The sequence below is a fragment of the Zootoca vivipara genome, chromosome 5 (assembly GCF_963506605.1).
Source record: "Zootoca vivipara chromosome 5, rZooViv1.1, whole genome shotgun sequence".
Lineage (NCBI taxonomy): Eukaryota > Metazoa > Chordata > Lepidosauria > Squamata > Lacertidae > Zootoca > Zootoca vivipara.
In genome coordinates, this window is record NC_083280.1 from 62,295,068 (window position 1) to 62,310,166 (window position 15,099).

Here is a 15,099-nt window from a genome sequence, read left to right on the forward strand (position 1 = left end):
GCAGAATGAACATGACTACAAAGAGTATTTTCCTCTGCCACATGTTGTTAGCTGAAGAACGAGAGGAATTTGAAAAGAAACTTCTATAATAACCGCAATCTATCACAAATAATAGTTTAAACAAAATAAAAAAATTCCTTCCAGCAGCACCTTAAAGACCAACTAAGTTTTTTATTTTGGTATGAGCTTTCGTGTGCATGCACACTTCTTCAGATAGTTTTTATTATTACGGCCATTGGCCCATATCAAAACAACAGTAACAACAATACATCATGTAATCATTTACCGATATAATTTGAACAATTTTCCGATTCAAAACGGACTTCTTCAGATATCTGAAGAAGTTTGCATGCACACGAAAGCTCATACCAAAATAAAAAACTTAGTTGGTCTTTAAGGTGCTGCTGGAAGGATTTTTTTTATTTTGTTTCAACTACGTCAGACCAACACGGCTACCTACCTGTAAATAATAGTTTGATCCTATGGTCTAATGCTGTGTTATTATGGGGTTGCCTAGGTTTGTGCTTATGGGTCCAAATAACCCTATAGCCTCTGAGATAACACACAGTGAAGTTAGATACTGGCATCGGGAGCAGTAGTAAGACCAACACGATGGTTGTTCATTACTGTCACATTATATATATCAGGTACATCCAACAGGTAGATCGTGATCTACTGGTAGATTGTAGTGTGTTCCTGGTAGATCTTTGGCCCCTCAGTGATCTACTCCACCCTGAAAAAAAGCTCAATAACTTTGGCTTCCCCCAAAAAAACGCTCAACAGTGTTGGCTTCCTAAAATTGCTCTACAACTTTGGCTTCCCCAAGAAAGCTCAATAACTTTGCCTTTCCTTAAAAAAAAAAAAAAAAAGCTCAGCAACTTTTGCTTCCTAGCAAAAAAGTGGGCCATCAGATTCAGGACCCTCAACTGTGTTTTATATAATCAACTTTTGATTATGTTCTGTGTATATCACAATGCTCATTCAGTTCCATTCATTCAGATATTCAGTTCAATTCATTCATTTGCTCCCTAAAAAAAACCTCAACCACCTTGGCTCCTCCCAAAAATCTCAACAACTTTGATCCAGCCAACGGCAATGGGTAGATCACTGCCAGTTTTTGTACACTCTGAGTAGATCACAGTCTGTTGGGAGTTGGACATCTCTGATATATACAATATCTTGCTGATTTGTTAAAGATGTGGGATGAATGGTCTGTTCTTCAACAGATAGTTTACATTTCAAATATGCCTCCAGGATGATGAAAAAGAACTGCTACTGGCTTTTTCTTTGGTGGGAGGCCTCATCTTGAGCCCTTGGTCTCATCTGTAGAGGAAAGGAAATCTGAATCCATGTTATGATAATTCTCAACTTAGCCAACTAAATCTAACTGTTGTTTTGGCAAGGTTCCTCCCTCACTAGCCTTCTGATTTCAATTGGGGGGGGATGTAAGGTTTTACAGTTAGGCAGGAATAACCAGTTGCACAAATATAAGATGAAGGACACCTGGCTTTCCAGTATTACATGTGAAAAGGATCCAACCAAGGGACACCAAGCCTGATGAGGTTGAGGGAGTTGGGTGTGTTTAGCGTGGAAAAGAAGAGACTTAGAGGAGATATGACTTATATAAAGGGCTGTCATGTGGAAGATGGAACAAGCTTGTTTTCTCCTGCTCTGGAGGCTAGGATCCGAATTAGTGGATTCAAGTTCTCAAGAAAAGGCATTCTGGCTAAATATCAGGAAGGACTCTCTGATGGTACAAGCTGTTTGACCATGGGGAAAGCCTTGGGGGCACCATAGGCTGCTGCAAATATGGCATAGTGAATTGAGCATAATGGAAGTTAAGAGTGGGGGACCCAATTTTGGCCTTGCAGAAGGCATCACTGAAATTTGAATGAACAGCATCTGACCCTGCATTGCAGGGAATTAGACAAGATGACCCATGATGTTCTTTCCAGCTCTACAGTTCTGTGACATTCTCTCTCTCTCTCCCCCTCCCCCCTCCTATTTATTTATTTTACCCAATTGCCTATTTTAGATTGAAGGATCTTTGAAAGTGGAGACCTTTGTGTAACTGATTTTGAAATTCTTTAAGGCATCCCCTGCAGTACAGCAATAGACTGTGTTTTATTTTTATTTTGGTAAAAAAAAAATGATGTGCAATCTCAATAAAAGTGCCAAAATGGCTGCTATAGGCAGCAAAAAGGTGGGTACTCCATATTGGTGAGTACTATCATAAAAGTCTGGTAATAAAAATATGAAATACAACCCACAAATAATTCCACTGAAAAGATGACAATGTTTAATTTCCTTCATGTCACTTCAATTCATTTCTCATATTTGTTTGTTGATGAACAGACAGAATTCTGTGTTTTAATACAGTGAAATATGCAACATTGTGGCAGATATAAAAATAAGTTATTAAAGTAGAAATGAAAGAGAAACGTCTTGTACTCCAGCGCTTGTTACATCAACTGAATGACAATCTAGCTAAGCTATTAGCATAAAAAATTTTTTATCAGCTTGCTATATAATTTATGGCAAATGATTGTCCTGAACTCATAATTTAATGATAAGGAATGTGAAACCAAGAATAAATTGTAGGTATAATGAAATAATTTCATTTATCACTGTTCTGATCTTCCAAACATAGTAGCTTAAGCACTTAAATGCTCAGTAAAAAAATATGCATGTTACAGATGTTCAGTAGTCTTCCAGGAGCTGATGTCTGAATTCACCAGGATTCCCTCTTCCCCAGCTGCCAGTGTTATTGATGAAGCTTGTCATTCAGATGACAGAACATTACAGCTTTATGCACTTTGCTGAATGTAGTTGGTGCATTAATGTGAAAGATTGCCTTCCTAACCAAAGTAGCCCACCTCTGTCTCATGTGAATAGTAGTCACCTTTAGAGATGTGTGACCCTTGCTGTCCTGCACGTAGATCAAAACCTGCCCCACCTTGAACTGACAAAAACTGGGGTTTTTCCAGTTCTTTTTTTTGCCAAGTAGTGAATTATATGTTGTTTTTGTACTGTTCATCACACTTGTATTTAGAAATATCCATTATGCTTTTATTACAGGGATGTGTATCTTAATCTTAGTCGATCCAGGGTGTTGTTGTTGTTTTGTTAAGTATTTAGCACAGCACGTTCCTTTTTGAGGAAGGATGGGGTCTTTGCATAAGTAAAGAGTTGGCAAAGTAGACGTGATTTGTCACCATATTAGCTAATGGTCAGAGACGTTGCTTGGAAGCAGTAATGGCAGAATAGCAGTAATGTAGAATAGTGGTGTGTCTTGTGTCAGGTCAGTCAAGGATGTCATGCATGCTGTAGCCAGAAAGAGTTGCCTCACTTGGCTCTGAACCCTGGAGAAGAAGTTATAAACTTCCTCCTTGTCTTGGAAAGCCAGCTGGGAAGGACATCATTCAGGTTCAAGCCCCAGAGTAGTGCTGGTCACTCTGTATACTGGGTCCTTTCACAGAGGCAGTGCAGGGAACTTCCAAAGCTTCTATGTTCTCTTTTCCTCCCAGTCAGTAATATGAACATTGTGCCTGGGTTTTAAATGTGAATCGCCACCCCTATCCCTGCCCCCTGTCTTTGCACTTACAGAAGCCTTTGCTTGGAATAAAAATGAAAGAATTTCTGCATTTGATTTGATATAGCTGCTAATTCTTATAATTGGCGGACTGTGGAGCAGAGGGGGGTAGCGGTCATTTATTTTGGTAATGGGGAAAATATTGCAAGTTGATGGATGAGCATGTAATCTCTGTGAAAAATGTTTTGTTAAATCATCAACACTAGGTTGTTTGTCTCTTGGATCAATGACCCCTTCATGGCAGCAAAGATTTCACTGTGATGGTTTTTAATATTCCTCTCTTTTTTCCCATTACCACAGGCAGCAGTGGTTTTAAAGCAGCCACTGTTCCAGCCCGATATGAATAGATAAATTGTCGGAGGTAGCCAGCAAGATAGCTTCTGCGTTAGAGGACTGTGTTGTAAGCAACACTGCGTACAGTGTTTCAGCTGGTAAACACAAACTGTGTGCATCTTAGTGGCACACCAGATTTCCCATCCTTCAGTGGAATTTAATGAGCTGTAACAGTGTAGTGAAACTGGGGGAGAATGGGGTTAGTGTGCATTGAGTGGAAGCTAGATATGGAAGGTCATTGTTCGAGAGCTGCCCTTTCCCACCACTTATCAGCCAAGGAGGAGGGGTGAGGGTGGACTTATGAGCACTGCATGCTGTACAAATGGGAAACAGACTTCAGAAATGTAACCAGTTAAACAGCAGTATTTGAGATATGGGAATATGCATATGGTGGCATTAAAAAAATGCATTAACTATATGAATTGGGATTTAACTGCAAAAGTAGACCAGCAATGAAACATATCTTAAGCAGGCCATGGAATTTCCTAGTTTGGAAATTTTCAGAGAGAATCAGATAGCCATTCATTGTAACACTTTATGTTTAAGTCAAGACTATGAACCAGCGTGAACTCTTGTGTATTTCATTGTTATTCAACACAGTGGGTTTTCCACCCTCACTATCCACCCTCCTGAGGAATTTTGTCCAAGTAGCCCAAAATCAAATAGGTTGAGGTTTGTGGGTCTCAGCCAGGACATCGTAACTACCAAGGCAAAAAGAAAAAGAAAAAAAGGAGGTGTTTCAGGTTGCTTAAGATAATTTCCAGCATTTCATTTCCCCTTTTAACTCCAATCTGATTTAGACCTTTGTTTCTAAACAGTTTTATTTCCTCCCTGTTCTGAGCATCAGCTGAAATGAAAACAGCCAACCAAGAAAGAACGAAATCTCTGAGGATAGCATAGCATCAATTATTGAGATCTCTGGCAACAGTAGTAGATTTTGTTGCAGAGAGTTATTTTCAGAGCTGCCTGCGCTGTATCATCCCCAAGAGAAACAATGAATTTAGACTCTTGAGATCAACTTTAGAGAAGAGTCAAAGTAACTTGTTTGCCTTAAATCAGGTTCGCACAAGGTATTGTGAAGTGCCAGCGAAGTTCATCTGAATCACCAAGAGGTCAGATTCCTCCACTTTCTTTAAAATCCACATATAAGTGCAACCCAGAATTTTCACTCTTCCTTAAGATCATAAGGAGTGCCTGGAACTCTTTTTAAAATCCAAGAAAAATTGGTTACAACAAAGTTGTTTCTTCTTATTTGCTCTATCACACCAGCACTACCGCTATGTAGTGTTATGAGTTTGTGGATGCTAGACACTTCTAAATTCCAGAACCAGTAAGTGCTAGAATTTAATCAAGGTTCCATGTGTTTGACCCATGTGTACTAGACACATCTAATTGCCTGGAATCAGCAAGTGTCAAAAGCTAATTAAGCCAAGCTGGGTTTCCTGGTGAAGTGATAGCCTGAGTGAAGAACAAAAGATCAAGGGACTTTGTCTGAGAAGGCAAATGGACTGGACCCTTCCTTTCCACAACAGATAAAGCCAAGGCTTAGCGAGATTAGAGTTAGAGTTAGAGTTGAGAGACAGAGCACGATGCTGGATTTCTGCTTGAATCCTATCCTAGGCTGTACCTATGGAAGAAGCAATACCTTCTTGGAGAGTTAATGCTGTGAACCCCACTATCGTAAGCTCAGGTTATATATACCATACATCATAAACCATAAATCACAGAGACACCACGGTCTCTGCTATGCCTCGTTTCCAAAAGGAAACACGAATCTTAGGTGACTGGAAACCCTGAAATCTTGCAACAATATATTTAATTAAAATTGTGGTACAGTAACAGCGATAAAACTGCAATAGAGATCTAACTTTCCAATAAAGGTTCTGGCAGTGGCTTTGCAACCTTGATGAAGTAAAATTTTAAGCTGGTTCCTATGAACCCAGAGAAATGGATCCTGACCCAGGGAGAGCCCAAGGATCCAGGCAAGCAGGCACGATGTTGCCGCTGGCCGTAGAATGACAGAGACCAAACTAAGGCTGTCAAAAGCAAAGTACAGTTTATTAAAGAATAAAAACTGTTGCAACAGGGTCCTTCCTCTCATGCAGGAGAACAAGGAAGGAACACCAAACAGAGGTGTCTTGCCCTTAAAAAGAAATTTGAAATTGGTTTCAGCCCACCCCCCAGAAGCATCATCCATATGTCACAGAAGGGGTGTAGCCCAAGACCCCCCTCCCTAGATTCATCATAGGTACATCATGAAAGGGGAGGTCTGGTGGCAGTAATCTGAGCAGTCTGGACCCTGCCCCCTGCCCCCAAAACCTAATAAACAAAATTGAGAGATATTTACATTTCCCTGTTTCCCAGCCAAGTGAATCACATCCTTTTGTCTGGCACTCAGGTACCAGGATGCCAGGGTTATCACTTTAATTCCTGAGACAATGAGAAGGTTCCCCCCACCCCCCTTCTTCCTTGCAGAGGAACACCTGGTCAGAGAGAGAGTCAAAATGGTGTCAGAAAGGCCTGTCTTCCTGTGCTGCTTCAGACATGTGCCTGTACATTCATGTACATGTTTTATGAACAATTATTATATATATATATATATATGACCTCAAAATTCTTATAACATTGATATAAACAGTGTAATTGTTATAGCATGGCTTGACTTAATGTAGCTTCCTATAGCTGGATTATAACAGTAGTTTGGTTTTGATTTATTTTCAGATGCGTACACCCACACCACAAATGATACATCATTGGTACTCGGCTTAGAAATCTCTGCCAAAATGATACTAAACCATAAGTGTTAGTTATTTTGGGATTTTTATTTTTAAAAAGAATGTGTTATATTATATGAAATGGTTCTGTAAAATGGTTCAACTTCTCTCCCTCTCTGCTTGGCCACAGCCAGTGCTCTGTGTGTGGCCCAGGCTCTCTTTGCTGCTGCTTGGTGTAATTAGTACCAAACATTACTAATTTTTATTGCCAAGCTCAGCAGTTGTTTTTCGGGATGGAACATGTAAAATATGTGGCTAAATTGCTTTAGTTTCCTTATTTAACTGTACAGAACAGCTTTTAAGGGACATTCAGAGTGTTCTAAAACAGTTTTAAGATTTACTATGAAATGTCTGCCCACCTGTATGTATATGTGCAAGTGCACATGTGTTCTTTTAAAAAAGAATAAATATACTAAAAGCATAGGATGTTATGATGAAATAGAACATAAAACCAGAACGCATCTGTCGTAACTCTTGGCATCTTTCTCTCTCTAAAGGAATTTAGATAGAGAAAGCTTGTTGAGTTAAATGCCTGTCGCATTACTGTACAATGGTCATCCTCAGAACGTGTTCATCCGTCCAGTGCCAAGGCTGTGGGCAGTATATAATCTGTGATTTTCTGGGAACAGTGTTCGGTCAAATGTCCTGTGAGATTAAAAATAATTTGAAAAATCAAGTAGCCAGATGTCCTACTTTGGCCTTGATGAGGCACAATGGACAATTTTTCCAGATGCATTTTGGATCCGAGTAACTCTTTTCTGTTTTCTGTTAAAGGTTTTCTGTTCCTGGTCATAATAGCTTAACATCATCCTTCTCCCCACACCATATAAGCACACAGTGCTTTTTAAGTTACCGTACCTTTCATAGCAATAAATCAACTTGTTGCGAAATTTGCTAAAGATTTGTTTCCTTGAATATTTTGCGATGCTAAGAAAATGTGTATAACAGTTCATGTCCATATTTGGCAAGCATTGCTGGCGCAGCTAAACATGATGTTTTTAAAAAAGAGAGTTGAGCTCTTCGAATAGCCAAGTCTTGATGCATGCATAGTTTTATTCCAGCTGGCGTACTGCGGTAGTCTGTGTAGTACAAAAGGTTAAACAGATGACATGCACTAGAAGCATAAGTGGGCTCTGTTATGGCTTTCACTTGCAGTTTTCTGGCCCTTTGGCTTTGGGTGCTTCTTATGTAGTCAGCTCCTGAGTAAATAAATCAGAATCAAAGCCCAAGGTTTCTTCCAGGGACCTCAGTATAGAGGTGTTTCCACATTTGGACATTCTGCTGCTTCCTTGATCTGTAGAAGAGCGAGCAGACTTTTCTCCTGCCAAGTACCTACTAGGATGGGCAGTGAAGACTAACTGGAAATCTCTTTTGGTGACAGGGTATTGTTCCCTCAATGAAAAGACTTCCATCCCGAGCACTTCTTTGTTTGTGCCCCGCCTTTCCCCCTGATGGGCCTCAAGGCGGCTTACAGATGAAAATAAGAACTGTTAAGAACATAGGGGGAAAACCCAATAATTAAAAAAACAATTAAATGCCAATGGAACTAAAACAATATACATATATAAAATCTATTAAAACCAAACCAGTAATTACAATAAAAAACAGCATGGCATTAGCCCTTTCATTAAAAGCAGTCAGTCCCCCAAAGCCTGTTCAAACAAGAAGGCCCTCTGCTGGCAGAAGGACAGCAAGTAGGGAGCCAGTCTAGCTTCTCTAGGGAGGGAGTTTCAAAGCCCCGGAGCACCCACTGAGAAGGCCCTCTCCCACATCCCTACCAAGCATTCTGGTGAGGGTGGTGGGACCAAAAGAAGGACCTCGCAAGAAGTTCTCAAAAACCCAGACAGGATCATATGAGGGAATATGGTTTTTCTGATAACTTGGAGGATTAATAGAGTAAGAAGGCAAAAGTTCCTTCCCTGAGTGGCTGGAGGTTTTCCACAAAGGTTGGCTGAACATGCTATTCTGGACAGAGCTACAAGCCGGTTACACAGTTACAGCAATTTGAAAGTTCTGAGAACTAGGCTAGAATTTATGTTTACTTGGGGTGAATAACAAGGGACTGCCAAAAGAAAATAAAACTGAATGCTGGTTAAGGTTGAAGCACAGATTCTTGAAAGGATAAGATAGAGATCACAGTATCCACAAACCGGCTACTCTATTATTCTCTGGAGTTCAACAAGCATGGATAATTTTGCATTATGCAAGAAAATTTAAGAGTTTTCTGGCAGCATAAATATGGGTGTGGATGTCTGTATGTGCAGAGTTTGGACATTTCTTGTACTTCAAATTGTTACTCCATCTGAAGACTGCTCCAATTGCCTTGTTGGAAAGCAATAGAGATGTTATGTATAGTCTTTGAAATTTGTTCATGCTGTGTATCCCTACCAGGCGGTCTAAGAATCATCCTAACTGGGTCTTAGGCAGTTCTTACAGCTCTTGTTCTGTATTCTTTTTCATTTTTAGCAGTTTCAGCAGAGGAGGAAAGGCAAGTGTGAATAGAATTAACACAGAGGATGACAATGGAATGACTTTGGATGCAGTCCTCAGTATGCTTTCAGGAAGTGAGCCCTGTTGAACTCAGTGAGACTTGCTTCTGGACAAACCTGCTTGTGTTGCTTCTCTCATAATGACTGACACTTACTTCCGTTGGATGTTATGGTAGAATGTTTGGCAGCTGCACAATTTGTATCACAGTCATAGAGCAATAAACTCAGTCCAAGGTGCTTTGGTATAATCAAACTTGCGGTTGTAAACTTATCTGTAGTAACATGAATTGTATAAAGTTTCAATTCTAACAGCCTTATGTTAAAAGTTGGAGGTTTGTACTCCTGTGGGTTCTGCTGGACCTTTCCATACTATTGACCACATTTCTGGATCACCTAATTGGGATGGGACTTGGGGCACTATTTTATGGTTGTCCAGGTTCTATGTGGAGGATTGGTTCCAGAAGATGCTTCTGAGGGACTTCAGTTTGACCCTTTGGCTGTTTAGTGTATTATGTCCCACAGGGTTCTCTTCTGTCCCCCAGGAAGATGTTGAAGTCCTCAGTCAGCTTTGAAATCCATAATGGACAGGATGAATAAATTGAAACTTAATCCAGATAAGACAGAAGTGTGCATGGTCTATAAGACTGTAATTCAGGGAAAGGGAGTAAAACATGTTTTAGATGTGGAGGCAGTGCTTTGTAGAATTGAACTCATACTTTGGTAGAACTCCCGCACTCAGCTTTGAGCCAGGATGTTACCTGAAGTGTTTTTACATATGGCTGGTTCAACAACTGCACCCTTTATTTGAGTCATCAGATATCTCATTTGGACAATTAACATGTGCTATATGTGGGATTGCCTTCAAAAAGCATGCATTATCTCCAGCTGGGTGAAAATGCTGAGGCCAAGTAGCTGATGGGGCAGGCTTTCTTGTTAACAATGACTGCATTGGCTTTCTGTCCATTTTGAAATGATGTTTTTGTGCTTGAAAGTTCCAAAAAGGTTTGGGTTCAGGGTACCTTACTCTTAATACAATATGGCCTGGACATTTAGATCTGCAGGCTCTGTGTTCTGCTGAGGTCAGAGATTGTGTTTGATAGAAGCAGGAGTGACTAGTCCCAGCACCAGCTGAGGTACCAATATGTATTTAGCAGAAACTGAGGATTTTTTTATCCCACTCTGTACTAAGTCTTCTATGGAGAAAGCTTGTTTCCTCCCTTCCTTTTTGTATTTTAACAGGGAAATAGTTGTAGGTGAATGGATATGTGATATTTTGTTTTGTTTTTCTCCTCAATACATCTTGGAGTGTTGACACTTTGCAGTTGTTTAGTGTTGCCCATACTGTGTAATTCTTATTCTGCTACAATGTTTACATTATCATAATTTTCTGCTGATTCCCTGCAGAAGAGTGATACTTAAAGCACAATGGGATTGTCACATTTCATTCCCTATTTGTTCAGATATCTTATTCTTCATGCTATTAAAATATTAATTCCGTGCCTGTGTAGCTCCCCACTTTCTCTTCCCCCCTCCCCCCCACCGTGCTTCACCCAGACTTTGGAATTAATTCCTTGCCCTGGGAGGTTTTCCTTCTGCCTTCTTTGGCCCAGTTTGCACAACACACATAAACATAGTTTAAAACCAACTTTTTTGTTTTATGTGAACAAGCAGCATGGTGCTGCTCAGAAGTTCCCAGGGTATTCCACCCTGACTCCTGCACTTCAGTTAAAAAAAGAAAAGAAACAGGGCTGTCTTAAGCATATCCGGCGCCCTGGCGCCATGGTGTGAAGATCCCTCTGCCGCCCCCTCGCCCCGTTTCCCAGCGTGGCTGTCTGGCGGGCAGAGCAGCGCGGCGCTCCCTTGGCAGCCCTGGCGCCCTGCGCCACCCAGCCTTGCCGTAGGGCCGGCCCTGAAAAGAAAAGCCAGAGTCTGACGTGTTATATCATTTGATCCCGGACTTGTGGTTTGTTTCTCCCAAACCAGCCATGAGCAGTAAGCGAAGAAAACCCTCCCCCCCCCTAATGTTTTGTTTTGAGGAAACAAACCATGTACCTAGGTTTTGAACAACCTGATAAGCCAGGTTGTTTCATCTGCGGAAGTTGGGAAGGAGACACACAGAAATATTTGAGCTGAGACAGGTCTGACTTGTTCAAGAGCTTTATCTCAATTAACTCTAAGTCTGGGAGTCAAGTCTGGGAGCTGTCATGCTGACCCAGGTTGTAGGAAATTCTGGATAAATTACTGAGATTTTTCTTGGTGCTCACATTAAATCTTTGCTTTTGTAGGCAAGTATTTTAATTACAAGGATTACTGCTAAGTAAACAAAGAACACTTGTGCTGTCTGCCCTCTGTTTCAAAAGGGTTATTAAATGGCCACAGCATTACTAAAAAACTACAACTCTGTTCCTGCCATCACCTGTTAGAGATTACTGGTATCATTTTATAAAATTAAATGGTGGTGTGTGTCTTTATTTAGAAAACAGATCCATGCTGAGCATAGGGCAAATGTTGATTAAACAAAACAACCTCCAAAGCAAGAAGACTGGGCAGTTGGGTATAATAACTTGGCCATGTTATTTTTAAGCAAACATTGTTGGTATACAGTAAAATGTTACTACTACCTTGAATGCAAGTGTTTTAAGGGATCAACTAATCATATCATTTGATATAAATCAGGGGCAGCCAACCTGGTGTTGAACTCCATCTCCCATCAACCCAGACCATTGGCCATGATGGTTTGGTGGCTTGTACTGTAGTTGGATTCTAACAACTAATGTAATTAGTGACATTACAAGAAGCACTCTTTTGTTAGGGACTTCAGACCTGATTTAAAAGTATTGCCAAGAGAGGAAGAACAACATACCAACACTGCATTGTATGTGTCTGGCTTTTCATTCAAATGCGATTGCACTTGCCCTGTTAGCACACCAGGAATCTATGGTGAAACCAGTGCTCTTCTATGATTGCGAGTGCAACTGCTGAGGGTGCAAGGAAACATCAAGTGTGTGTTAATGCCACTAAGTTCTCATTTCTCGTCTGAATTTTCAGCCTCCCAGTTCTATTCTCTCAAAAGCTTCACACTGTTTTCCCCTCAGAGAGACTGGAAAAGAAGGGAAGCTGTCTCAAACGCCAGAGTTACTGAAATGTTGTATATATAATTTGTCAGGAACATTTTCAGGGTTTTTTTTGGGGGGGGGGGAAGAGATTACATGAGGTAAAGCTATGGTAAGAGCATGAAGACGGTCCAAAGTGCAAAAGAGCATAATGGAAAACTTCTGCTAGTAGACCTTCCTAATTTATACTGCATGATACTGTGTGTCTAAAAGGTTAATGTTAAACATGAATTCAGTGTGTGTGTGTATTGCATTTTTAAAACTCCCCCTCTATTTATTGCAGAAATGCACAATTATACCACTGTCCATTTCATAATTGGGTTGGAAATTGCAGTCAACATTGGACCCATTTCAAAATATCCTTCCCGTTTTTTGACATTCTAATTTTCTTGGTACTATTTGTGTGTGTGTGTGTGTGTGTTTTCACACTGCCCGTTTTCACACTGCTGCATGCGAATTGGGGTGCAAGGAAAGGCAGCACATTTTCTTTCATTCTGCATTCGTAACGGTGGGGATGGAACCTTCTAACTTCTCCTCCACCATTCAAGATCAGGGAGTCTATCTAGTGAACTGCATGAGTTTGACATATGTGTGACTTGTAAATTAGTCTACAAAAGTTACTAGCTTGCCATCCACAACATTAGGGGTTCATTCCCCTACCTATCTTCCAATGTGATATTTGCCATCATCTGCCAACAATGCCTTTTTCAAGTATACATGGGATATACAGGCAAATCTCTGCGCAAAGGAATAAATGGACACAATCTGACATTACAAAATGGCAGTATACGAAAGCCAGAGAGGAGACATTTCAGCCTTCAGAGAGACTCTAGAGCAGGCTTCCTCAGACTTGGCCCTCCAGATGTTTTTTGGCCTACAACTCCCATGATCCCTAGCTAGCAGGACCAGTGGTCAGGGATGATGGGAATTGTAGTCTCAAAACATCTGGAGGGCTGAGTTTGAGGAAACCTGTTCTAGAGTCACCATTCTGGAAGAAATGAAATTCAGATTAAGACTGGAATGTGAAACTATTGAATTAGATTACAGTAAGAGGTTCAACACAGTCACTTGTGGATTGAGTCGAGACAAATTGGTTTTTCTGTTCAGGCCTTGTCCAAAAACAGGACTTGTTTTACTCTGACCTCTAGGTGAAAGTTGGCCCTTGACAAAATAGCTTCTTTCTCACTAATTGGAAAATCACCTTATGATGTGCAACTGTGTTATCTCACCTGTGCTGGGTACTTAAGACCATAACAGCGGCTTCATAATTGGGAAGTTACCTTTCACAAGCTGGATCTGCTTTTCCTATACCTGGGAGCCAATCAAAAGACTACATCTTCACGGTGAAATAAAAATGTGCATGTGCAGTAGCACCCGGTGTGGTGGGGCAGAGCTGCCCTCCTGGCTCTGGCATCACTGTAGCTTACCTGGATGGCACTGGGATGGGGCAGGGCAGCAGGTTGGGTGCAGATACACAGAGAGAGCCAGTCCAGCATTGCATCCTCAGCACTTTTCTGGTGAACTACAATGCCAGTGTTAAGAGGGCAGTTCTGCAGCACCACCACTCCATCCACTACTGCCTATGTGAACTGATGAAATAATAATAATAATAATAATAATAATAATAATAATAATAATAATATTTTTATTTATACCCCACCCATCTGGCTGGGTTTCCCCAGCCACTCTGGGAGGCTCCCAACAGAATATTAAAAGCAGAATAAAACATGTAGGGAGGACTGTGGGAGATCATATTATGAATGTTACATGCATGTGTGCATGTCAGGGAGTAAAGTTATGTCTAGCTATCCTGCTACATGGTAGTTTCTCTCTCTCTCACTCACTCACTCTCAAACACACACACAAATATTATGTACAGTATGAGCATTCAAATGTGCAATCCAGACATCTGAAGCATACTGATACATTATTAGACTGGGTTGTACCATGAGCAGTTCTCCTTAATGTCCTAGTTGGCCTTGTCATATTGATATCTGTCTTTTACAGAGGCAGAGAGAGAAAGAGAGAAAGAGAGAAAGAGAGAAAGAGAGAGAGAGAGAGAGAGAGAGAGAGAAAGCAACCTGCAATGGCAGATACCATTGATTCAAACACAAAGTTCAATGTTGGTAGTATGCAAGGTTATTAGGGCCAGTGAAACATTTCTGCATCTGTTTCTGGAGATCAAAGGTGGAAAACCTATTTAGTTCTTCAACTCTGTCCAAGTGTGTGCCTTTGTGAGTCTTCTGAGATCTGTACATGCTGTTAGTGAGGCATGTGTGCACTTGCAGCTCAGTGTACTACTTCCTGAGCATGCAAGTGCACATGTGCATCACTAAGTTGTGCATGATCAGGAAGCAAATCAATATGTAGACGTTCTGTCATTATTTCACTGCCTTTCGTGGAATATCTTAATAATGCATTTCCCCTGCAGCTGGTAAAGCTGTACATTTTAACTGGGACTTTTAACTTAGGTGGCAGAAATGAACAAAAGTAAAGTCCCCCCTCTTATCTCCCCTTCACCTCAATTTATGTTAAGCCCCCCCCCAAATAATACCCCCAACTACCGTATATTGTTTTATTCTAACATCCTCCCTCCTTATTATTAGCTTCAATAAATCCTAAAGAAATTCGAAAGCCTTCACCCATCTTCTTTTTCTGCCTGTGTTTGAGACTAAAAGCTGTATGTAAACTGATAATTAATTGCTTTTGCTATTGTGTATCTCCAGAGATCTGAAGAATAACTTGATTAGTACTATTGAGCCTGGGGCCTTCTATGGACTTTCGGAACTGAAGCGTCT

The 15,099-nt window shown here is 40.7% G+C and overlaps 1 protein-coding gene across 2 annotated transcripts in view; it reads left to right on the top strand.

Annotated features, from left to right (window-relative positions):
- ADGRA1 (adhesion G protein-coupled receptor A1) overlaps positions 1 to 15,099 on the top strand; it is a 305,321-nt gene that overhangs the window by 78,029 nt on the left and 212,193 nt on the right. For both annotated transcript variants that reach the window (XM_035137651.2, XM_035137652.2), the window contains exon 3: positions 15,028 to 15,099. In XM_035137651.2, coding sequence (XP_034993542.2) covers positions 15,028 to 15,099 — 72 coding nt within the window. The remainder of the gene's footprint in view (positions 1 to 15,027) is intronic.